This window comes from Stegostoma tigrinum, chromosome 23 (genome assembly GCF_030684315.1).
Source record: "Stegostoma tigrinum isolate sSteTig4 chromosome 23, sSteTig4.hap1, whole genome shotgun sequence".
NCBI lineage: Eukaryota > Metazoa > Chordata > Chondrichthyes > Orectolobiformes > Stegostomatidae > Stegostoma > Stegostoma tigrinum.
Genome location: NC_081376.1, coordinates 10,957,327 through 10,984,467, shown reverse-complemented (window position 1 = coordinate 10,984,467; position 27,141 = coordinate 10,957,327). Strand labels below are relative to the sequence as shown.

The 27,141-nt window shown below is 40.5% G+C and overlaps 1 protein-coding gene across 4 annotated transcripts in view; it reads left to right on the top strand.

Annotated features, from left to right (window-relative positions):
• Positions 1-25,472, top strand: part of fbxl18 (F-box and leucine-rich repeat protein 18) — a 43,993-nt gene extending 18,521 nt beyond the window's left edge. Inside the window, exon 3 of one of the 4 annotated variants that reach the window (XM_048552593.2) lies at positions 19,621-25,472. In XM_048552593.2, coding sequence (XP_048408550.2) covers positions 19,621-19,777 — 157 coding nt within the window. In that variant the 3' untranslated portion in view covers positions 19,778-25,472. Of the gene's footprint in view, positions 1-7,781; positions 7,878-19,620 lie in introns of those variants that run through there. The other 3 variants (XM_048552594.2, XM_048552591.2, XM_048552592.2) reach the window with 3 other exon arrangements.
• Positions 25,473-27,141: the final 1,669 nt, after the last annotated feature.

Sequence of the window (27,141 nt, the reverse complement as noted above, 5' to 3'; positions counted from 1 at the left end):
CTCCTTTCCTGTTTTGAACATCAGCCCATACTACCTCAGTTGACGAGTCCCCAAACATCCTTTCTGCAACTGTAATACTGTCCTTGACCAACAATGCCACACCTCCGCCCCCTTTTACCATCCTCTGTTATTACTGAAACATCTAAATCCCGGAACCTGCAACAACCATTCCTGTCCCTGCTCTATCCATGTCTCCGAAATGGCCACAACATCGAAGTCCCAGGTACTAACCCATGCTGCAAGTTCACCCACCTTATTCCGGACGCTCCTGGCATTGAAGTAGACACACTTCAAACAAAACTTCTTGCTTGCTGGTGCCATCTTGCTTCCCTGAAACTTTGTTTCGGACCACCCTACTCTCAACCTTTTCTATAGTCGAACTACAATTTTGGTGCCCATCCCCCTGCTGAATTAATTTTAAACCCACCCGAATAGCCTTAACAAATTTCCCCCCCCCCCCCCCAGATATTGGTACCCCTCTGGTTCAGGTGAAGACCATCTTGCTTGTAGAGGTCCCACCTACCCCAGAAAGAGCCCCAATTATCCAAGAATCCAAAACCCTCCCTCCTGCATTGGAGGAGAAATACCTCTGGATCAGTTAACTAACAGGTTGCCTTTCTGTCCCATTAATGCATTTGGTTATAGGTTTTAAAATGTTCTTTAAATTAAGATTTCATATCTTAAAAGCTATTTTAACTTCTCACAAAGTGCTTGGTGTCTTACTCGGGCTGCCCCTTTTACTGTATTCCTGAGGTCATAACCATTGCTTCCCCTCCCCTGCACAAGGTTCAACTGAGCTTGCCGTGTGTGACATTAGAAAGGCTACAGTTGCCCTCAAGTGTTACTGTGGTAAGGAAGGGCATACTAAGCAGCCAGCATTTGCATTGCTGATTACGATCAATATGTCTCTTGCTGGAAATTTGTACGTTTGGATGCACGTCATTGATTGTGATAACAACTGACATCCCAACCCAAAGTCTCTTGATCACGTAACTTATATTGTCTAATTTTCACACATGAAGGTACTAGAAGGCTCCACAGGTTATTTGTGGATCTTACACTTAATAGAAACTCCACAATTCACAACACCAGGTTCTTTTGACGTGCAGTGTCGTGTGTGTATATAACAATAGGAATGTGCAGCTTATTTTGTAAGCATTGGGCAGATGCCATAAATTAGTTGATCTTTTTGGCATAATGTTCTTTGTTTCATCCTATACAGGATTACAGATAACGTCTGATTCTGCTATTCTGCTTGTCTAATCAGAGCAAGAGTAATTCTGCTGCTCAGTTTCACAGGGCATAAACACTAGTTTTAAATCATTTTAAGGTTCCAGAGATTTCTTTGCACTTTCAGTAGGGGGCAATATTGTAAGACGTATCAGACTCTAGTTGTTTTCCATTTTTCATACATAGGCAATATAAAGTGTGTTCTGCAACCTAAACACTGTAATGGAATTGAATTGGACCAAAGTATTTAAGTGTTTTACAGCCTTATTGTGACATCCTAAACATCATCTGTAAATGGTGTTTCAACAGAAAGGTTACAGATAGTTTAGGATTTTTTTTTCTTGCTCTCTCTTGCACTGCATTGCTTGAGCACGTTTCGTGTGAATAAAAAGAGCAGCAGTTGTGCAGAGTTATTAGTGGATTGTTTGATTTATACGGTCGATGTGGACTCATAAATGATTCATGGGTACATTATCCTTTTCATAATGGATAGAGGTACTTAATCCCTCTGGATTTCCTGAAAATGTTATCTGTAATCTGCATTCTTGTGTGTGATGTATGTGTGTTTGAATGTAGCTGCACTTTGGAATGATAAAATAGGATGGGAGAGGAAATGCACAACTTCACATTAAGGAGTACTGAAGTACAAAAAGCAGGGGTAAAAAATACAATTGGTAGGAGAGATTCAGAAAAAATTAAAAGCATTGAAAAGTGACACTGGGAATACGCAGTCATTTGCTCACTCCCTAATTTAAACTGTTGCCCAAAGGGCTGAGTTGAGTGGATTTTTTCTCCCCCTATGAACCACTAGCTTTTATAATGCATACTTTGAGTTCCTGGTGGATTTGTTATAACGTTAGTCCATTTACAGATGGTACTTTGGATTTTAAAGTATGTGGCCACTGCTGCTCAATTGCTGATTCTGTTAACGTCATTTTCTGAAAATATGGCCTGAAGCGAAGACCTATTTATTTTCCCTATGTCGCCATGCTGTAGGTCATTGTGTAGGAGGTTCAGTTTTCTCCCACTCTTACCATCCCATGCTATATTTGTACTGCAGTGAAGTTAATCATGTGAGGCCCAGTGAGATTAATAAGGGATATAGAATGAAACCAGTGTGTCCTTGCTTGCCTCTTTGAAGCCTGCAGCATTCTTGGTTCATACTTTTTGCTGCTTTGAAATTGATTACAGATCACGCTGAGTAGCAGAGAATCATTTTTTGACAGCAGGTTATTAGCTGTGGTGTTTTGCAGTCAGCTGTTTGTGGATGTCCTCATGCTAAGGCAAAATGGATCCTTATTCAACTTCTAAATAGCATCTTGGAAAAGGTAGAACATCTCTTCAGGATGAAGAGGATTAGGCTTTCAGATGAGTCTTATTGTTCATATTTACTCCCGGTGAATGCTTGAATCTTTCCACTGCTGATTAATCCTCTGTCAATACCTATTGTTTTAGTCTCCAGTGACATTAGGATGCACATTCCATTTCCAGTATTTTCAGACCAAGTGGTAGGAAAATGCAGAGGATTTATTCAGACATGTTTTCCACATTTACCACCGCATCTATTAGCCATGGTGCGTGGACCTGGCAAGTCAGTTCAGCATAACGAAACTCAGCAAGTCTGGTGGCTTCTGTGGAGAGAAAAACAGAGTTTGGTTTTGAGTTTGTTGCCACTACTTGTTCTGAAATAAAGAGTCATATTGGACTTGAAACATTAAATCTGTTTCTCTCACCACAGATGCTGCCACACTTGGGCTTCTCCAGCATTTATGTTTTTATTTTCAAACTCAAATATCTGCAGTATATTTTTTAATTTCAATGTGATACCAGGCCTGGAACTTTGTTTAATTTAACCTCTAATGATCCATTCCAAATAAAAGAGTGGAGTGTTAACATAGAAATTTTAGATAGCTCAGTAGCAATTAAAAACAAATAGTGGGAGCCCTTCCAGTGTCAAAAGGGCTGGACCTTGTCCAGAAGTTATGAACCAAACCCACCAACTCTACTTTCAGAATTGAGTTGGGCATTAATATTGCTGGAGAATTTTTTTTTAAGCTAGTTTCTTACAAATCAGCAGTTAATTATTTAATTCAGTCTATACCCTGCTAGATTTCCTCTGCGGTCTTCCCAAAATCTCTCCATTTGATTTTTTTCTTTCAAAACATTTATGACTTGAGTTCATCTTGAAGGTCCACATCCTAGGCAGCTCCCTGTTACTAAATAGAAACCTGTAAGTAGTAGATTGTATATCAGTATGGCTTAGCGGGTAGAACTTGCACCCTGAGTCACTATCCCACAGACTTGAATACAACAATCCAGTGCGTTCATGATGGAATATTGAGGGAATGTTTGTACTGCTGCTTTTTGGATGTGCTACTAAGCTGTTTGCTCCCTTTGGTGAATGTGAAACATCCTGTGGCACTACATAGAGAAGAGCAGGAGAGTTGCTGGTGTTATCCAGGACAGCATTTGTCCCTTGAGGAATAAATCCAAAAACAAACTGCCTGATTATTATCACTCTGATGTGCACAGATTCCAGTCAGGGTACTCACATTGCAGCAGATTGATCAATACCTCTTTGGTGGGAACCCTATTTCTGACCCTGACCGGATTAAAAATTATATCTGGATGACTTGTGTGCTGGAGATTCCTAGTCAGGAGCTTCCTGTGATGAACCTGTCTATGAATCCAGCAGCAAAGGAGATCTTTATAGACACCACAGCCCCATTTTGCAGCATTCAGTCAGTGAGCTGTGTTCCATGGTTTTAAACGTCCAACCCTTTGACAACTCCTGTGAAAGTGTAAAGGGTAAACCATGTAATGTCAGTGCAGGCTTAGGTTGGCAGTTGGGCAATTGGGTTACAGTGCCAACTAGGTAGGGTGCAGAGGTAAGTGAATGAATGCTTACGGTCAGACGGGGGACAGGGGAGCCTGCTTGTTGGTTGGGGCTGCATTTAGAGGTTATGGGCTTTGAGTCTCAGAGGTGGAATGGGAGTCATCAAGTGGCAGTGATTCGGCTGCTGTGTGGTTGGATTGAGGCAAGGTACTGGGTCTGTAAACTGGGTTTGGATGGGTCAAGGCAGGGCACTGGGTGTGGAAGGTGAGTGTTGAGGAATTGGTGGTTCTGGATGTGTAGGGGAATTGCCCTGTTAGGGGTGTGCAGTGATTCGGTCTGGGGGTGGGGGTAAATCCGAGGTGAGGCGGGGGCTGTTAGGAATGGCAGGGGTATGTTTTAGGTTGGGCAGGTTTGAATGAGAGTGCGGATCAGAGGTATAGTTGGTGGGTCCAGGGGGTCAGTAGTGAGTGAGTCATGGATGTCAGATGTTAAAGAAGGTTTTTAATCCTCTACAGCTGATGGCCTAGTGATATAATCACTACAGTACCTGGGTCTCTGGATGAATAATGTTCTGGGGACCCAGGTAGTAGAATTTGATTCAATAAAAATAAGTGATAATGGGAAATGCTACACTTGCCCCCACACTATCTCCCTCACCCCTATCCCAGGCCCCAAGATGACTTTCCATATTAAGCAGAGGTTCACTTGCACATCTGCCAATGTGGTATACTGCATCCATTGTACCCGGTGTGGCTATCTCTACATTGGGGAAACTAAGCGGAGGTTTGGGGACCACTTTGCAGAACACCTCAGCTCGGTTCGCAATAAACAACTGCACCTCCCAGTCGCAAACCATTTCCACTCCCCCTCCCATTCTTTAGATGACACGTCCATCATGGGCCTCCTGCAGTGCCACAATGATGCCACCCGAAGGTTGCAGGAACAGCAACTCACATTCCGCTTGGGAACCCTGCAGCCCAATGGTATCAATGTGGACTTCACCAGCTTCAAAATCTCCCCTTCCCCCACCGCATCCCAAAACCAGCCCAGTTCGTCCCCTCCCCCCACTGCATCCCAAAACCAGTCCAACCTGTCTCTGCCTCCCTAACCTGTTCTTCCTCTCACCCATCCCTTCCTCCCACCCCAAGCCACTCCTCCACTCCTACCTACTAACCTCATCCCACCTCCCTGACCTGTCCGTCTTCCCTGGACTGACTTATCCCCTTCCTACCTCCCCACCTATACTCTCCTCTCCACCTATCTTCTTTTCTGTCCATCTTCGGTCCGCCTCCCCCTCTCTCTCCCTATTTATTCCAGAACCCTCACCCCATCCCCCTCTCTGAAGGGTCTAGGCCCGAAACGTCAGCTTTTGTGCTCCTGAGATGCTGCTGGGCCTGCTGTGTTCATCCAGCCTCACGTTTTGTTATCAATAAAAATAAATTGGGATTAAGAATCTAACAATGACCATGAAACCATTGCTGAATGTTGGGAAAACCCATCAGGTTCACTGATGTCCTTTTAGGGAAGGAAATGTGCCATCCATACCTAATCTGCCCCAGATGTGACTCTAGACACTCAGCAATGTGGTTGATTCTCAACAGCCCTCCGAGCAATAAATGCTGGCCTGGCCCATGACATCCGCATCCTGTGAATGAATAAAAATAAACAAGATTAATTGAATTGGAACCTGCAAGGTTTTCACATTTTAAGGAGCTTTCTCAGCGGGTTCCAGACAGGCGAGTTGCTCATCAGAAGTTTCAATTTTCTGGGCAATTCCCACTGAATCAGCTCTGTCACAGACTATGCATGGTCCTGATGCACAACTCCAGGCTATGCTATTGAACTGACTATTTGGGCACACTCTGTCCACTAGCTGGAACTCTACTGTTGAACAAGCACTCCACCTAGTGGCTCAGCTAAAACTGAGCAAAGTTACACAATGTAGGAGCAAATTACTGCAGATGCTGGAATCTGTATTGAAGACAGCAAATACTGGAGATCACAGTGGGTCAGGCAGCATCCATGGAGAGAGAACAATCTAATGTTGAGTCTAGCTGACTCTTTGGCGCTGAGGATTTTTTAAAAACTGAGTGATTGATTGTTTCACATATACATAGACTGCTTTTAATAGAAAAACTTCTTGATTATTTCATAGAATCCCTACAGTGTGGAACCAGGCCCTTCGGCCCAACAAGTCCATACCAACCCACGGAGCACCCCGCCCAGACCCATTCCCCTATGAACCCACCTAATCTACACATCCCTGAACACTACGACCAACTTAGCACGGCCAATTCACCTAACCTGCACATCTTTGGGCTGTGGGAGGAAACTGGAGCACTCGGAGGAAACCCACACAGACGTGGGAACGATGTGCAAAATTCACACACGCAACCGCCCAAGGGTGGAATCGAACCCGGATCCCTGGCGCTGTGAGGCAGCAATGCTAACCACTGAGCCACCGTGCCACCCCAAATGTTGCTGCAGGCAGTGGTGGGATGATGTGTTATTGTGGCAAAATGAAATTGGCTGTAAATATTCATCAGGTCAAGCAGCCTTTGTAAGGAAAAACATTTCATATGAAGGATGTTTTGTCTGAAATGACAGCGTGAATGGTAATTTGATTTTGTAGCTCAAGCTGGTTCTAGGTTTGGATCCCTGCTCTGTATTGAGTTTGCCAACTGGTTAGAGAAGGTTACGGTAACGGTGATGGAGTCAGCTATCTCTGTTGGGGTGGTTCAAAAGGAAAACTATTTTTGATCCACATTCTGTGATGCTTTTGCAGTCTCTGTAGGCAAGTGACAGAGTCTTTGAACTTTACAGCAGCTCTGTGTCTTAGCTGCAGAATAGCTGCTGAGATGAGCTATGGAAGAGCTGCTCGTGCACGATGAATCCTAAATCTGTTCAGATTGCTCCCGAAAGACGATGAAATAACTACAGCCTGTATTGACCTATATATAACATTGTAGGTATTGTACTCTCATCCATGTTCAGTCTTTGTTTTCTTTTTAATAAAAATGAACTATACAGATTTAAAACTCTCCTGATTCCTAACATTTGAACATAATTTTTCTTTTATCATAAAGCACTGCAATTTTGGAGCACATTTGATTTGCTTTTTAAGGATTCAGTTAACTGTTAATTTTGTCTTGAAGCATGTGTTCTTTTAAAAAAACATGTAGTATCAGAGATATCTCCTAGTTCTACTTTTATAGCTTGGTGTTATTGCCAAAAATCAGTAGAAATAATATTTGTTTTAGACATTGTCTAAACAGGAGTAAATCTGTGCACAAATTGTGGGTGTGAAACCTGAAAGAACCAAAATGCAATAGAGTGGATCCTGACACACACACAGCACAGATGCACTCCTTCAGTCATTAGCCATGCATTATGCCTCAATGAAGGCCAGATTTTTGGGCCCAGTTTGCGCAATCCGCCAACTGCAGTTCACCAGCAAGGTGAGAATCAGCAGGGAGCTAAAACAGTTTTTGTTCTGCAGTGTGAACATTGTAGGCAGCTCATTTATGAATAACTAAGATGTATGAATTTTCCAGTATAGGCACCTATACTCAGCAAATGGAGAGTTGTCTTCTTCACCTTGTAAACTACAGACTGTGGCACTTAGTTCTTTGACTGTAATTTATGAAGTTTTTGACCTAGCTATGTCTGAAGTGACAATTTAATACACCTTCAGTCTTTTATCTTATATTTTAAGGAGCTGGATTTTTGTCTCTGTTGATTCCTCGGTCTGCAGAAGGATATGATTTTCTTCAAATATGGTCTGGCTATCTTCCCTACTTTTAATCTTCACAAAGAATTTTCGGCAATCAATTTTAAAAGAAGAGCATACACTTTCAATGCCACCTGATCAGCTCAATAACACTTATTATCAAGTACAATGTAAGAATCTATGCCCACAGATGGTGTGTGGGGTCATGCTGTAATCTCGCAAACCTACTGCCTGCAAACATATTGTAATAAATGATGTAAACCTGATTTGTGAGTTTAGTTGTATGAAGGACTGACTTCAAGGAAGGTAGTCAAATTCACAATCTGTATTCTAATTCTATGTAAAATCTTCCATTTGAAAAGTTCACACTGTGTTTTGTTCCCCTATTTACCAAATGCAGCTTGTCATGATTGTGATAGTTTATTCCATTTTGGCCTTGATGTTTTGTGGCACACTGGTAATGTCCCAGCCTCTGAGCCAGAAACTGTTGGTCCAGATCCCACCTCAGGATTTGACAGCCATGAAAGATGTGTCCTAACACAGCCAAACAGATTGATTATCAATCTGTAAATCCCTCTGACATGCCTACAGCAGGCAGCCAGAGCGGGGGAGACACTTGTTAATACCTACTAACTGGTCTCTATGGCCTGTTTGTTTTGAGCCATTGGAGGACTTGTCTTAAAGAAACATAGGCTTTAATTTCATGACCTCCAGGTATGCCTAAATGCTTTACAGCCAGTTAAGCATTTTTGAAGTCTAACCTCTGTTTTATAGTAGGAGGTGGGGCAGCCAATTTCAATGTTATGATCAGATCCTTTTTTATGGCTTGACGAGGGGACAAATGTATACCAGTTCCCAGGGGTAAACTTCCCTGTCGTCCTCCTGAATAGTGCCATGGGATCATTTACATCCACCTGAGAAGACACAGTCTGAATTTTAACATGTTATCAAGAAGCAGTATCTGCAACTAAATTTGGTACTAAGGAGTGAGACTGATCCTACCTGATTTGAGTCAAAAGTGAGAGTGCTACCACTGAGCTACAGCTGATGCCAATCCTAAAAACACTTTTTGCTGAAGCGTGTCTGAGCCAGAAAGCTCAAGTTCAGGTTCTGCCAGAAGTGATTCATAACACATCCGAACAGGTTATTTAGAAAAAAAATCTATAACTGGAGGAGTATGATGTTTTCTGGAAATATTGATGCCTGGAAATAACTTAGCAACTGGAATCACAAGTTTGAAAACATAATATGGTGCTTTTTTTAAAAAAAACACCTTTGAACAGAAATGCTTAAGAGAAATCAGTCTACTTACTGGTCACTTCAGTCTTACCGTTGTAAGAATATAAATTTAGTCTAGATCATGTAGGTTGGACTCTCACTATTGTCAATAAGCAGCTGCTGATATTTAATCATATTTTGAAAAATAAATCAAAGCAATCTTTCCGGATAATGCAGAATAAATAAATTGACCTATATACAATCTGTTAATTCAGGCAGTTTAATACCAGTTTAATATCAGATTACATTGAGCAACCAGCAAAACAAAATATCAATATTTAGTTTACAATAACTATTATTTGGGCAATAGCAGAAGCAGCTGTTCAAAAAGAATTTGGTCTGCTAGACCATTACAGAGTGTAGGTACAAATATCAGGAACTGAGGCGCAATAAGATTTCTGTTTATTTATACATTGATCCCATTGTAGACTGGCTTTTGGCAGAGTTACCAAGTCGATGGTGAGATAGTACTGAATTAGCATCTACTATGGTCTGGTGGATCAAGATGTTTCAATGTTTCCTGCTAAATTCATCTGTGTAATCTAGCTGGACAACTATTATGTCAAGAAAAATGATGTGCAGAATATTCAAATATGTCAGTCTTGTACATTTTTTGTTATTGAATAAACTGAGCAGTAGTGCACACTTGTAGCTATTGACGTTGGTGGAGGACTTACGTTGGCCAGCTATTATATCTGGAGTTTATGCGTAGTCTGACTTTCGGGGGCATTGCAGTATTTCTTAGAATTGATTGGTTCTGTACCACAAATTCAAAGTATTTTTAACTGTCTTAAACATTTTTGCAAAGTTCATATTTAAAACTATTGTTATTAAGATAATATACCTGATTGCTATTATTCTGTTGCTGAGTGCAAATTGACAGTTGTACTTCTTACTTTGACATTGTGATTAACTTCAGAAATATTTGATTGTCTGCTGAGTGCTGTGGGGCATCCCAAGACTGTGGAAAAGGGCAAGAAAACCCAATTCTTCCTTTTACGTAATAAGAGCCATTTTTTAAAAATAAGAAGAATATTGAACTAATCTTTCAGTGTTTACCTAGCATGGCAGGTGTATGGATTGTACAGGTCACTGGATGTAGGCTATATTAATGAACCTCATTTTTCAAAGAAACTCTAATTCAGATATTGCAAAAAAAATTCTCGAGTTTTTTTTCCTTTTGAAGTATTTTATTAGTGTTCATTTAGGATTGTCACTTCAAAAATATTATGTAATATCTGTTCTAATTGCTCTGGTGGGTCTACAGTTGCCATGGTGATGGTTACTTTCACCCATCAGTGCATGTACATTGGATATGCAGGCAGACGGGCAAAAGCACTGACAGCAGTGGTGCTGGGAAGGGTATGTGAATGAGAACACTATAGTGAACATCAGTAATGGACACCTTCAGACATTAGGATCAATTGTGTCCATTTTGAAAAGCAAAGACACCAAGGTTTAGAACATTCCACCAGTTTCAGTCTGACATCATTTATCCATTGTGTAATACTTTTACTGCAGTAATTAGTTAAGATGATTCCCCTTGCTGCTAGTCCCTTATAGCATTTTTGTTTATTAAAATGTACTTGTTAAAAACCCAACCCTAACAGTAATTTGTTGACTTTTATAAACATTCCGCTTTATTCGCCATTAGCATTGCAATTGTTTCATACTTAATATACAACTCAGTCAAAACTCCTCAGTGAATAGCTGTATAATTCAGCAATTTAGAAAGTTTTTTTATGTATGTTTCAAATGTTTGACAACCTGCTATATAAGAATTAACAACCATTAGCTCTGCTTCCAACAATGGAGGAAGTAAGCATTGTCACTGTATTAAGGTAAGAGTAAAACCTGTACTTTTTGAAATGAAAATAATGATCAAAAGTTAGTGTTCCCCTGCCTCAAAAATGTGTATTGTTAAAAAATGATTAAAATCTCTTGTGGAATTTTATTTCAGTTCTATTCTCTCCTCTTTTTCAAGTCTTCATCCAAGAGGGTAGCCAAGTGGCTTGCAGCCAGGTCTCTGCCAGTGCACTCTGTAATTACCCACCAGGAGGTTGGTGAAATGGGCCAAGAAGACTTCCATCTGTCCCTGTGGGGACTAATCAAGCAAAAGCATTCTGGCCACAGTTTGCAGTACACTGCATTGAATCATGTGCTAGTGTGTTTAATTTGTTGTAACAAAGCAAAAAAAAACCCTATTTTATATTTGGCTGTTAACAAAGTTAGTAATTTCCAGTCACCAAATCGAGGTAGTTTCTGAGAAGGAACCTGTCATAATTTTGTGATTGCATGTTGACTAATTTATGCTTTCATTCCTGTTTTTCCCTCCTTCCAGCTTTCACTTATTCTAAAGGTGTTTGACATGACTTGGAGTATTTCTCCAGTGTTACTGTTGGCACGCTGGCCTCTGCTATCATGGCTGTTTGTTCCATGTGTGCGCCTGGGCAATGAATGTTAGCTGGTTGTTTGACCAGCTTCCAAATTACTTCAGTGGAGGAGATATTCTAGTTCTTGCAGCCCATTTTTGAGACTTCTTCATAGGTCAGTTTAGTTGGTGCAAAGCATCCTTATGTGAAAGACTGAAGCTACCCTGAGGAGATTGAAGATTAAATGGAGGGATTGAGTTTAAACCAGTTGGAGCAGGTATGCAGTGTAAACAAAACAGGAAACAGTTGGAATGATGGTCTATTCACAGGCTAGGCCAATTTTTGTTGATCTTTAAGTCTTTTCAATTCACGCTTTCAGACTGTCAGTTGGATTAAATGTCACTTTAGCGAGTTGTTTTATTTTGCTTTCTCTGTCCTCCCTGTTTGCTCTTCTCTCTTATTGCTCCGACCCCTCATAATGAATGTTTTTCTTTTATGGCTTTTATGGCATTTTTCCTTTCAATAACAGGTGGGACCATGTCACCCACCAGCCTCTCTACAGCTGTGATTGCTGCAGGGTTGTGATTCTTTCAGATTTGTCTCTGCCTGTTTTGGAGCTTCCTTTTTATTTAATGTTTGTTCCTCCTATGAAATCAGTGAGCCATGTTGGGGTGGGGTGTACAAGTAGAGCTATCCCTCTGTTACCTTGTCCAGGTGAGTAGTGTTCAGATATGTTTCTCGATTTGAATGCTAGTAATCCTTCTGTCAGTAGTCACCCTAGCAGACATTTTCTTTGTTGCGCTGCGTGCGAATGTACTTTCACATCATTGCTTTGTATTGCTGAGTTTCGCATAGTATGGCATGGCTGTATTGTGGATGAGTTGTCTAAAAAAGGATGAATTGTGTGAATCTACACTTTAACAACTATTTACGAATAGATCGAGAATGAATGTGATAAAATACCGTAATTAGTGGGGTTTAGTGTGAGAAAGTAGTCAAGGTACAGACATTACTTCAGTCAATATCAAGTTTGCAGATACTCTACTCCTCTTCCTCTCTGCCTTCACCCTCCAAAAACGTGAAATGTTTTCTCGACAGCTGATTTTTTTTTTTTGAAACTGGTCATGGAGAAAAGCAAAGGAGAGAGAAAGAAACTTTAAGGGAAAATAAAAGGCTCAGAGAAACAACATCAAGAGACAAAATAAGAATATGAATTTCATGTCAGCAGGTCAGCCATCAGCCAATCGTTTGGTTGCTCACTGGTTGATGAGCTTTCTTCTTGATCACATATCATCTCCCTTCATCTGCCCTGCCTCAAATCCAGCTACACTTCAGTGAAGCAGGGCTCGCTATTGTGGGCTGTCCAGTGTGCACACCTCCCAGCTGTTGAAGCCAAAGCCAGTCGTCTTCAAATCCTACAGATGAACTGAATATGTCAATGATATTGGATAAAAGGATCCCATAGGGAAGCAGATACCTTGAACATAGACAAATAAATTCCATTCTTGTCCAGCAACTTTACTGGCCAGGCCAATGCCTCAGAATGCTGAACCCTCTCTACTTCCAGTTCCTGACTGTTCAAGAGCCACAGGAAATGATTTCTGGATAGAAAATGTTCACGATAATAATACAATAAGATGACAGGCCACATAAGGCCAATGTAGCCTCTTGTGGCTGTGCTGACTTTATTTGAGCAATCCAATTAATTAAACCCCTTTACTTTTTGAGCTTATTCCTTCCGACCTTCTGCTAGTCTGCATGCAAAATCAGTCGGCTGCATTTATATTGGTAATAATTTAGGTTTCTTTTTGTGAGGTGAAGGTCTGATTTGATTGAGCTCTTTTGCTAATTTGAATGAGAAATGCACAGTGTTCTGTAATGTACTTCAATTGTCTTTTTAGTTCTGAGAAACCTTGTGAAGCTTTTGAGCAAATTTTAAATGAAAAGCAAGCAAACTGCTGTTGTCAAAGACTGTTTAATGTTCACGCATGAAATAATTCATGGCTCATCTAGTTAATCATTATTACCTTCATCTCTCGCCATACATTTAATATAAATGTCATTCCCTTCCACTGTAATAAGCTTTACAATTTACACAGGTGGGCAATGTATGTTCCATCATATTCAAACTATGGAAGAGCAATGTCTGACTTTGGAACTGGTGGAGATTGGCACCTTCATGGAGATTGTGTTGCTTTCAGTGGAGCTTTGAACATCAAAGCACTTCTGTGTCACAAAGGCTTTAAAGCACATAAGGCTTTCTTCTAACCCTATAATAGGAATACTCAAATTTTTATGAATCTGTTTTCTTCCGATTTGACGTCCTTCATTTTGGATTCTTATTACCTTTAACTCTTTGTCTGGAAGTTGGTTAGTGACTTTTACTTTTCTGGTGAAGAATTTATAGAGTCCCACTTTTATGTGATAACTGCTGTTTAAATGCCAAATTTGAATGTAACAAAGCAGAACTTCAAATAATAACTTTGAAATGATTAAGCCAATTTATTGTTTGAGAAGTCATAGTATTAGTGCAAATAGTTCGTTGCTGTTATTTTTCTTTTACGGATGTGACCATCACTGGCTATGCCAATATTCATTTCCTTGAAGGCTTTAGTAAGTCTCTGCTAGTAGAGGTGCACCCACAGTAGCAAGGACACTGATGGGAACATAAAAGGCTAAGAGGAAAGGAATTTCAAGAGTTGCGAACCAATGGCAGTGAAGGAACACAATACAATACCAAGTCAGTATGGTCCAGGTTGGGTTTGCCTGCTTTTTGTGTACAGGACCTACCACATTGTCAGAATGTTGCATGGGCCCCATACCCTTTGCACTTCACGTGCTTTTAGCCATTTCTTTGATATCATGTGGAGTGAATCGATTGGCTGTTGACAGGTGTTGAATCTCAGTTTCACAGAAATGTTACGGTGCAGAAAGGTGGCCACTCGGCCCACTGTGCCTGTGCCAGCTTGTTTTAATAAGCATTATTTCCTGCTGATTCATCAGCACAGGGATGGAACAGTACATGGTAACCAGCACCAATTTACCTGATACCATAAGATTTCTGGCAGCAACATGGAAGGCTCCCATGGCAACTCCTCCCTTCGAACATTACACCACTCTGTGCCACCACCTCGACTGAGTGATGCAAATATTACTTGCCACTTATCAACCCCATCCTGAATGTTGCCTAAATCTTCCTGCATTTGTACACTGGCTGATGCAGTATCTGAGGAGTCACAAATGAGGCTGAACATGGTATGACCATCAGCAAATATTTCCATCTTTGACCTTGTACTGTAGGAAAGGTCATTGCTGAGGCAGCTGAGATGTGATCTAGGTTTTTATTCCGAGGAACTCCTGCAGCCAATGTTGGTATACGCCCCTAGATGTTTGTGAGGCAGGGTTCTCAGCATTGGCAGGGCTGGCTGGTGAACGGTCTCAGCCCGAAACGTCAGCCTTCCTGCTCCTAAGATGCTGCTTGGCCTGCTGTGTTCATTCAGCTCCACGTCTTGTTATATCACATTCTGCAGCATCTGCAGTTCCTATTATCTGTGGCTAAGCTGTTGTCACTTCCAGTGCCTAGGTCATTGAAAGGTGGTCTGTCTTGGTTGTCTTCTGAAACAGTTTGAGAATATTGCTAGACTTTTTTCAGAGTCAATCCGCATTGCTGTAGGTCTAGAGGTTTACATAGGCCAGATCAGTTAAGAATGTGGATTTCCTTCCCCCAAAGGACATTAGTGAGCAAGACTGGCTTTTACAACCATAAACAGAGGTTTTGAGGTCACCACCTCTGAACCTAGCTTTTTAATTCAAGATTTATTAATAGGATTTATGTTGCTGCAGCCACTGTGATGGAATTTGAACCTGTTGTTCACCTTACTACATGCTGATCTTTCTATCTTCAGTCTGCTGCACTGTTCTGATGCAGTTCAACATAAGCTTGAGAAACAGCACCCTATGGTTTTCCGGAGTCAACATCGAGTTTAACTACTGTAGATCATAAACTCTGTCCCCAATTTGTTCTGTGCTTTTGTTTCTATTTCCCTTTTCTATTTTGGTTGCATTTGTTGGCACCGCAACAGCAGGGATTGCCCTCCCAGGCAGTTCCTGTGCCCTCACTGCAGTTCTGCAGCACAGGGATAATGGCTTCATAGTGTACTCAGTGCCTGATTACAGAAGCGGTGAGCTGGACAGTTTTCCGGGGGGAAGGTGCGGCTTGTGGGGCACTGGGGGAGAGGTAGCAGTAACAGCCGCATTACCAATTCCAGTTTCTGTTCCACGGTGGAATGGCTACACAGTGATAGCATTAACAATACTTGACTTACTGCTCATGTGCATTGGCCAGAGGTGCGCTTTTATTGTTTGGCTGAATTGGTCTATCTTTTCTAATCCCTTCTCATTGCCTCATTTAGACACAATCATTGTTTCCTCACAACATCTGTGACCATTCTCTTTGGCTCTTGCATGCTGAAATCTTTTGTTATTTAACCTCAACTGGCCTCTACCATATCCAAGATAGGTTTTCTTTTCATTCTTCCTGCCATCTTTCTTCACCAACCATTACAGGCCGCACACGCACACAGAGGCACCTACGGACAGCCACACACCTTAAAAATGCTTACGTTGCTGTCTTCCATTCTGATAAAATGTCATCAGCCTGAAATATTAACCTTGTTTCTCTCCACAGTTGCTGTCTGACCTGAGTTTTTCCAGCATTTTGCTGTTACTTTTAAAATCTCAGCCGCTGCGATATTTTGCTTTTCATGTTATGCACTTGATTTTGAACTTTTACTCTGCAGTAACTTCTTGCTGTATGCTTGAATTGGTGATTTTATATTGCGCTACATTAGCAAGCTGCGTACATACATTGTAATAGCAAATTTGAATTTATAAATTAACGAAATAATAAACCCAGACAGTTTGGAGAGTTTAGCAAGCAGTCATTATTTATAGGGCAATTCTTCGTGTGTGTGTGTGTGTGTGTGTGTGTGTGTGTGTGTGTGTGTGTGTGTGTGTGTGTGTGTGTGTGTGTGTGTGTGTGTGTGTGTGAGAGAGAGAGATTTTCTTGGGCTGGATCACATTCTGACTATTTTGATCTCGACAAGTGAATCACCCACAGGATGGACAGAATTGTTATTCCTAATTACCATATTGAGGTTAGACTTGCTAACCTCTGCGGAGATAAGAAATTGATCTTTTGAAGGCTTGCGTTGAGCTGTGTAAAACAGGAACGTTGCTCACTGCTGAGATTGTCAATGTTAATATCTGTTGGCTTGACACCCACCCTACTAGATATGGACCAAATGGCTCAAGATGAGCATTTCTGTAGCTGTAGTCGAAAGTCAAGCTGAATGAAGAAGGCTTTCATTAGAGGGAATTAAAAAACTTTGTAAATCTTGCTGTATTTACATTCAGTTCCATTAAATTAATATCCTGATTAACTTAGTAGGTAAGTGCACTACCAGTGATAACAGACAAGGGATTTAATTTGCTGATCTCAGCTGGTGTACTGATCCTATAATTGGTCTGTAAATCCTTTTGAGTTTGTGCTTCGGGGTGGGGTTGGGGGAATGGGGTGAGAGCAACTACTGCTTTTGATTGCTAATCGGTGACCACCCCTACCTGGAAGGTGCACATGAGCGTGGGTGGCATGTGATACCACAGAGATCACTGTGTTCTAAATGTTTTGCTGTCTAGGTTAAATCACGTGAATCTCAAGAGCCAGCTGCAGCTATGTAGCAGTGATCCCCTTTGTCCCAGAGATAATGGGAACTGCAGATGCTGGAGAATCCAAGATAACAAAGTGTGGGGCTGGATGAACACAGCAGGCCAAGCAGCAAACCCGAAACATCAGCTTTTGTGCTCCTGAGATGCTGCTTGGCCTGCTGTGTTCATCCAGCTCCACACTTTGTTACCTTATAACCTTTGTCCCAGTCTACTTCACCACTGTTCGTTGTATTGTGTTACCCTTTTTAAAAATCAAAATACAACAGGAAACAGTGGACAGGGTTTACTCTTGGAAGCTGTGAGATGAAGATACATTAGGGGTGGAAAGGTAGGCAAGATTGCATTGTTTGTAAGCCCAACCATATTTCAAGTTGGATGGTGTGTTGCCTCAACTTGCTAATGTGAACAATGTGTAATTGTTAAATGGTTCTACTAAGCACCAGGAACATTAACCTCACAGCCCTGAGGGAAATGGCAGCCTAAACGTAGAACATAAAAATACCAACCATTTGGCAAATCGCTTTTGAGGCTCTTCCAAAAATCTGAACTTGTGTTTCAAAATAGCTTGCAGGTAAAGAACGTCCTTCCATGCAGATAATAAGTTGATGTACTTGGTGCAGATTTTTTTTAAAGAAACCTCAGCAGGTGTACAGGGAATGTTGGTACCCCAGGCAATTCATTTCCATTACTTGATGTTTTTGGCTTTTATTTCCTTTGTCAATCTCATTAATTCAATAAATTATTCCTTTTATTAAAAATTATAGGCATGGTGCTGAGCAATATATGCAAATTGATTTTGCATCTTGTATTCTGGCTTGAAAACAAAACAATAATAAGTAATTGATCTAAATTTTTAAAATCTCCCTTTTTGCATAATCAATGCCTGTATCAGCTCAAATCTTTTAACAATAACCTCCAAAAAAAGTGCAAGTTTAAATCCAGTTCACATGAGCCCAGGAATGTTTTAGAAAATAGGATACTGACATCTGCGGGCGCAATGTAATGTAAATGCCCTGCAGGTAATTTATCAATGAGTACACATTTCAATCTGAAATTTTCAGTGTGGAAACTTTATTTGTTCGTGGGCTTTGGGTGCCTCTGGCGACACCAACATTTGCCACCCATTCTTAATTGCTCTTGAGAGGGTGGTGATGAGCCACCTTCTTGAGCCACGACAGTTCTTGGGATAAGTATATCCATATTGCTGTAAGGAAAGGAATGTTAGGACATGTGGCTGTGAACTTAACGAGCTAGGCTCTCTCAGAGGGCTTTGAGGATGAGAGAAGGTGAGAGAGCAGAGTTTGAGAAAGTTAGAGATTGAGAAATGCTATCCAGGCCTTGGAGCCTAACTACAGTCGAATGATTAAAATAGAGTTTGAGTGGCTGGAGCTGGAGTAGTGTCGAGGGCTCTGAGAGAGTTCTGGGCTAGAAGAGATTACAGATTGACTCTAGATGTGAGCTTTCTGTGAAGCAGTTTTCCAACTTCAGCATCACCTTTTTTGGTTTTATAAGTCACTCTTCCCTTATACTTTATATACATTCATCACTGGTTTTAACAATTTATTCAACAAATCTCCCCTGCTAGATTTTTATTATCTTGGCCAAAGCATATTGTTGATTCATTTATATTTCCTGTACCGGCTTTTCAACCCAATCACTTAATTTTGCATGTACATAACATAATCAACCTGTGTTTGACCTCACCTCTTCAGGTTCCTTTTGGATTATTGCAAATTGATTATTAGTCAACCAGAGGAAAAACTGCTTTGGGGATTCTACTTGCAAGAATTTTGTATGTCTTTATCCAAAAGCAATGTGTGTCTTTGTTCCCTCTTCACTTGTCTCTCCTTGAAATTCTGACTTGTAATGATATACAGTTCCAGCATTCCTCTGGTACCTTTTTACCCTCATTTGCATTTCTGCAATCTAGTGAATCAATGTCAACATCGCAGCTAACTGCTAAAGTAAGAGCCACTTTCAGATCAAGATGTGCAGTGGATTCTCCCTTCTCCACACCAGCCAAAATGCCTAGCTTCTACCCTGGGGCAGATCAAAGAGTAATCCTGGCATTTTACTACCAATCACATTGAAAATAGAAAATGCAATGTGTGCTAATGATTGAGTTCATTCAACATTTTACTGGTGCACATGACATGTTCCACTGAAGTGGGTGAAAAGGAACAGGGAGAATAGTAATTGTTTAGGAATTTCATAGAACCATCTTTCCCACCTCCACTCCCGGGTTTCCACTTTATCACGGAATAACAACTTTTCTTGGCATTTGAATGCGCTGCTTTGTATTTTTCAAAATGAAATGCAAAAGAAGTAACAGTGACTTGTTGTTGAACCACTGTAAATTTAAATTTAACTTCAACAGCATCATTGAAGGAGGCAAGCCTCTTCTGTCCAGCAGCCATCTTTCTAACTTGTTTTTTGTCATTCTCCAGTTTCCAGACTGACCGCCCTGCACTCAATGTGGCCATATTCCCACTTCTTCACGAAGGACTTGCTGACGTCATCCGAGATGTTCCAATGATGCACTTGGATGAAATAACTCTGTTTAAAAGTCGTGTTGCAGAAGACCCTCTGCATCTCTGGTGGTGATATTCCGACCCAGAAGAAAAAGAAAGTTAATAGTGTGGTGATCTCTATGTGTGACTATTTCCTTCAAGTTCCCCTGCTTGTCAATGACATTGTTGTTTAAAATAAAACAGACTCGTTTAGTATCTTGTGGAAACCAGAAAAAAGGTTGAAGCTTGCAAATTACAGAAGTTTTTTTTGCTGCCTTGATTTGTAGGTAAACACCATTGAATCTGGGTCATCACCAGTTGTGGTGGATTTTATGTGTGGCAAGTTTTATGTTGTGCCTGCTGTAGTCTTTACAATAACTGGAAATAACATGAGAAGCAAAGGACAAGTAACAACTTATCAACTCATCCCACTAATATCGTAATTTACTGCAATAGCATTCATTGTGTTTCAAGCATTACTAACGTTTGCCTCTACTTGCTGCTAACTTTCCTTTTCGTGAGATTAAATTCCCTGATTTGACTTTTCTTTCTTCACTTTTATAAAACTTTGCGTGTAACCAGGTTTAGATTAGCTTTCTTTTTCCTTGTTACCCTGTTGCCAAATTAATTGCTGCTTTTCTAGACCATTCTTGATCATCAGTAACTTTCCTTGAGTTCTTTCACATTACAGTTGGAATCAGTCTCTGGACTCTCTTTGGTGTTTGTATATGTTCTTCGTGATGTAGTGACCTGCATTAAATATATTTCTTCAAGTGTAAGCTAACCAATGTGCTGTGTATTTGTGTAATCGTTTGCTCTTATTCTTGATCTTTTGGCTAAGTATTTCACCAGTCTTTTTACCTTCTCATTAAGTTACTTTGTGCTATACTGCCACTATCCCCAATTTTGTTTTTTGATCTCTGATTTCTAATTCATTGTGTATGTATGCATATGACTAAACATAGAATTTACAGTACAGCAACAGGCGTTTGGCCCAGCTACAATGTGCCATAATTTATGCTCAGTATGAGATGCCTTCTCCCACCTTGATTTATCTAATCCTAAGAGCATTGTCTTCAATTCTTTAGTACATAAATGGACAATCTAACTGTTACATAAATGCAGCTGTGACTATTATCTAACCTCCCTCCTTGTATATGTACAATCCTAATATCTACATTAAACACATTTACCGTTTGAATAACCAGAGATCAAGAGGTAATTTTAAATCTGTTGTAACATTTTACACTTGGTCAATATTGCTGATTGACATTTCTTGGCCACTATCAATCCTATCATGTGGAAGCACGTATCATATGCATTCCCTCTTTGTATTTCTGCCCCAAGCATCCAGCCAGAGCTGGAATTCTGCCTTTACTCAGATAAAGTGAGATTGTGTATCACTATCTTCTCAATTTGAGCAGAACAGAAGTGCAACACACAGACAAATGATAAATTGCTTTCATGACTCCTGTGGTGACTGAATTTGAAGACCCATTATCATTCAACTTGTTCTCAGGCTCCATCTCTTCTCCAAACACTGTCTGCTGCTCTCATCTGGGACCTTGCATGTGCTGCTGCACTTGGCTTCCTTTCCACACATTTGGAATAAGTTGGATATGGGATCCCAAATCTGGCTCTAGTACCCTATTGGATTCTTTTGAATAACAATACCTTCCAAGATTCAAAGTAGAAAATGATTTTGAACTAGGAATTTTGAACTGTTGCAGTACTGCTAAGTTCCTGTTGGTAGCACTGCTGAGCTATCAAAGATCTGTTTGTGGCAGCACCACCTTGATTGCAAGTGTAGCGATTGCGAAACATTTGTTCTATTTCATGAATTAAAACTATCACTTTTATGATGTATTGAATAAAATATTTTACAACCAGGATCCTCACTTGGGTAATGACAAGTCTGTGTCAGTGCTAGCACTTCAAGTGATTTGCTCTGATCAAAAGTCTGCCCTTATCGTCCTTATGTTCCTATGCCTCAATCTTGATGGATTGGTAATCAAATTTTGGTGATGTGTCAAACCACGATGGAGCTGCCTTGCTGCTGCAGCTTTCTCCCTTGTAGCTGATGAGATGTTGAAGACTGTTAGACCATGTTTTCTCTGGCATCTCCCACTGCCCTTGTTGCCTTGTGCAACTCTGCTGAGGAATAAAGAACTCCCAATGGGATCTCTGGGACTTCACAGTGCAAAAGCTTTTCCACCACATCAAGGTGGCAGTCTACAGAGAAGGTACATTGTGAGGTATGCTCAATAAATAAAGTCATGTTCAGGGTTCTAAGAGGGAATATTAGCCAAATCCTGTAATGACAGAGGGATTAGATCTAGAAGCAGTCTTTAGTCAAAATTCTGTACAAGTGATGCATGCTTGTGATTTGTTGGACACTTGTATTCAGTTGGCCATACCTTTGGGGAGCAGCGTCTGTGACGGAATTTCCCTCTTCAGAATCTCTCTTATCCCAAATGGGGAGAGGTTAGAAGAGCTGCCTAAAAATAAGCTGTCCCACTTTCTCATCCCTCCCTGTTTACAGTCTGCAAGGTCACCATTCTTTGAGGTCAAAGAAAGAAAACATCAGACCTTGCAGCTTGAAAAGCTGGAACACTCAAGAATAATTACAAGAAAGAAGGATTATATTCATATCCTGTGATTATCAAGACTCCAAATTGGCATCATCGCCATTAGTGCATTTTGCCTTCCTGGAGGAGGCCTGGTTGAAGTGGCAAGCAGAGTGACCTTCTGTTGGAAAGGAAAGACAGTTAGTGACCTCTTATTCACAGAATTAGTTTTGCCATTGGGATTTAATCTCGGATGCACTGCCAGAATTCCCCAGTTGTATAAAGGAAGAACTCAAGACACTTCACTGTCAGAACCTGTATACCACTGTACTTACGTCCCAACCCTTAACTCTGATGAAGATTTTAAAGGAAATTTCTACCTTTATCTTGATGAAGTCCTTATCGCCATCCCAAAAGAAGAAAAGGGCCATTCTATGGGGGGCCTTTAATGCCTGGACTAACAATGTGGATCAGATGTAACTGTGATCTCTCTATCACTACTACACAGTTCTTGTGTGCTACAAAGGTATTGTCAATAATCTCTGATAACTTGAACTGTTAGCATTTTAGTTTGTACCTTTGCACCATTTAAACACATAAGGTTAATACCCCACTTGGATAGGAGGTTATCTGTCAGGCCTAGCCTCGAGTCTCAAAAGATTTGGCCAGGGAGAAGAAGCTGTACTTAGAACCTTTTAATAATGATGGGACCTTGTTTAAATTGACACTAAGTCACATCCAATGTAATGGTTTTAGAACATTCCATACTGATGTCTTATAGGATATGGTAGAATGGTACTTTATACAACAGGCCTAGAAGGACACAGCTTGAGAGTTTAAATCCGATCATGGTCACCTGTAAAATTGAATTTAGTAAACATGGTAATTTATAGCCTTCAGGGTTTATGGTAAAATCACAATCTTGGTCTTCCAGCTCAGCACAGCCTGACCATCAGCTTCTGCGTAAAGTAGCCCATTAAGTCAATGAGTTTTCATTAGATAAAACTTTAACTCTGTTTTCCCCTCCTATCACTCCAATCTGCGGAGTGTTTTCAAACATTTTCTATTTTTGCCTTGCTAGTGTTGCCCACGTTATAAGAACAACAAAGAATATGCTGATGGATCTGATTTCTTACTTTTAAACAATGAAACCACATGAGGCTGTAATCCACTGGAACCAACCCAGACCTCAATAAACTATTAACTATATGAGCCAGTATTCACATGTGACCTCCCCAGTTCCATTCTGGACTTAGTGGAATCGGGTTGAACTGCACAATCAACTTTAAGTGCCTTAATCCTGGCTAAGACCATCTGCAATTACGCCTCCTAAACCAATTGAAGCTGCGTCAGTTCTAGTGATCACCTTCAAAAGTGAAAGCCAAGACTAAGTATCTATTAAGTTCCCACTTGCCCTGATTGATCTCTGTGTGGTATTTAATGGTACTCCGACTACGAGCACAAATGGGGAAACAAAACTATTATTGCTGTATGTACCATTTTATTTCAGTGCCGCAGTTATTCTAGTCTCACAGCATAACTCAATGTACCTTAACCCTGTTGAAAATAAACGATAATAGTTTTTGGCAATGTAGATTTGCTGAATCAAGTAAAATGCAATGCTCTATTGATCACTCTCAGCAGAGATTCCATGTGGAGGTTAGTAGCTTAGTTAAATCCTCTTCGACCGTGCTAGACTGTTGTTCCTAATTTGGTTACTATAATTGGAAATCTAGTTTGAAGCCTCTGTTTTAGTAAGTGCAATTCCAGATGGCCATCTTTAACTGTTTACCTATGGATGATCTATTGCAGCATCAAAACTCTAAACGTGTTTCAGCTGGGTTAGATTAACTGTTTGTGCATTAATACCATACATGAACAAGCCTGAGTGCATCTCTTGCCATACTTACAGTTTGCCTTGTTTTGGCAGGCTTGAAAGCCATTACTCTTTGTTTTTCTTCTAAAGAAATCTTAACCCAAGTTATAGAGTGAAGCTACTTGAGAATGTACAGTACCAGAAAAAGACAGTTTGGTCCATCTGACAGGCCCCACTGTTAGAATAAAGACTCCATGATTCAGTACACATTACCCTCATTTCAGTTTCTCACCCAACCCCCATTAAAATTGCTGATGCTGTCAGCCTCTGCTACTTCTCTAGACACTTCAAACATTCACCACCACCTCCCTCTGCTGAACTGCATTTCATGTCCTCCACAGTGCTGTTCCCAGGGCCGTGGTAAGGAGTTTCTTAGGGTTCAACTTAAGATGTCAAATGCTTCAATAAAATCCTTCTCAGACTTCCCTAATGTTTATAACTGAGCTTCTCCAGTCCCTCCTTTTACCTCAGATGTTTTATTTCTCTATTATTTGGTGTGAAAATCATGATGGCTTTTAATAAAGCATGGAGAAGCTGTTTCCATTGCCACCAGTGTCAATAATAGGAGGCATGGATTTAAGCTGCTTGGCACAAGGAGCAGAGTGTGATGAGGAAAGTTTTTTTTACCAGTGGACTGTCATCAGTTAGAATTCACTGCCCGAAAGGGAAGTGCAAGCAGAATCAATAGTGACCTTTAAAGAGAATTGAATAAATACTTGAAATGCCAAAAAAACAAGGCTATAGGAAAAATTGGAAGAAATGGGGTCAATTAGAAACCCCTTATAAGGTGGTAGGATAGATGTGCTTCCTTCCATGTTGCATAAATGTATGATTTTACTTTGACTTTATGATTCACATTTTCCAACACTGAGTCCTTCCTTGTACAACAACCAGAACACCACATGCAATTCTGGGTGGGGCGAACTGCCCTGAATCACATCCTATGCTTGCTTGATTCATTTCATAACACTCAAGTATCCTATTTCCTTCATCCATTGCTGCTGGATGTCTTTTTAAGGATCTATCCGCCGTCATCCTCTTGATCATTATCATATACGGTGTTATAGAATTAGAAGATGTAGGGTGGAATTTGGAGTAGTAAATGTTTGTTTGGAGCACTAACATCAGCATAGGCCTTGCTGGGGCTAAATAACCTTGCTCTGTGCTTGAAGATGTTATGTAATCTTTACCTCCCCACCAATACCTCAAAACCTCTCATTATCCCTTATCTTAATTCCTGTCTCAATCCTTAGAGATTTTATTTCCTGCAGTTTAACATTATTTACAATAAATGCACCTGACTGTCCTGACCTCAGCTGTGAAGCCTTGTACATCAGTTTCTATCCTTCATGATGTGCTGCTACTTTTATTCTTAGTTAAATGTTGATGTACTGTGATTTAATATTGCAATCATTGCATTATCCACACCATAACATTTAACATCATGCTTTTCATGCACTTGTTGTTTGTGGTTTTATGCATATTATTTTAAAAACTCTTGCCTTGATTTTTGTGCAATCCCACCTCAGCTAGTTACTAAATTTCATTATTTTAATATGCTTGCTGCATGATTCAAACCTATGTCCTTGTTAGAAGAGCAGGAAACCAGACGTTTCAGGTTGAGACCCTTCTGAAATGTCAGCTTTCCTGCTCCTCTGATGTTGTCTGGCCTGCTGTGTTCCTCCAGCTCCACACGGTGTTATCTCAGACTCCAGCATCGGCAGCTCTTACTATCTCTATGTCATTTTTACTTCCTTAATTAAATGTTCTGCCTTACCATATGAGTTTAAGTTTGCTGGTACCCGTACTTTTCAGTCTCTTAGCTAGTATGTTGGTGCTTCTAGGTTTCAACTGAAAGCCTTCCCTTCTGTGCAATCTATCACAACCCTTGAGTGCATTTCAGTATCCAATTTATCCAAAACTCTAAATGCTTCCCTGTTTTAACATGTCTCTTATTCTGATCTGTAGTCCCCAACATGGCATTGGAAGTAACGTAGCAATGACCCATCAAGCTCCTCTTCCTCAATATACCACCGAGCCTTGCAAAAAGCCAGTTGCAGGATTCTGTTTCTACTGCTGCTTCTTTTGTTGGCTGCCACATCAATCATTGCCACTGGCTGCTTCCCATATGCTTAGCCATTGAATAGCAGCTTTCCCATATTCCTGTCCTTTCCCTAAAGTCAATCCCATTATTCTGCTGTTTCCTGATGATCTTGTGATAGCTGCGATCCAGAACTCACCATCCTTTTGGATATTAATAGCTGCAGGGATTTTTAACATAGATCCCCAGAATATTTTATCAATCTCCAGGGTGACCCACATCCAAAATCCTGTATGTGACCTGAGAGGCCCCTCACCATCTATTTCTAGATGTATCAATTATGAGAGGAAATAGTTTATTCTTTGACAATCTCTCAGCACACAATCTAGACCAATTTGATTAGGTACATTAGCAGAAAGTTTGTGCATGTTCCTGTGATGGATCTGTAATGCTCCACATGTTCTTGAGGTTCTCTTAATCTAGCTGTTCAAACCTGCGACAGTTCATATTTATACAACTTCAACCCTGACCTCTCTTTGGATAGTGCTTTCTTGAACTCTGGCAATAAACTCTGCCAGGATAAAATTCCTGGCGCAACTCATGGACATTAGTGAGAGATTTTATTTCATAATTGATGCCAGCCCTGATCCTGTTACATCAGTCTAAATAGATATGTTCTGGAGTGAGTAAGACATTCTCATTAAATCTCAGTCCCTGTTTTTTTTTCCCTCGAAATAAAAAGCAAGTTCATTTTCTCAAGGTTATGAGGGCTTTTGATTAAATAAATGTAGGCAAACTGTTCCCACATGGAAAAGGATCAATGACCAGGTTTGAAATTATTAGCAAAATAACCAAGAGAAAGGGAGAGATGAGAATTTTGTTTCCCTGACAATAAATTGTTGTGACCTGGAGTGCACAGCCTGAAATTACGGTGGAAGCAGATTCGAAAGCCATTTTCAAAAAGGAATTGGATA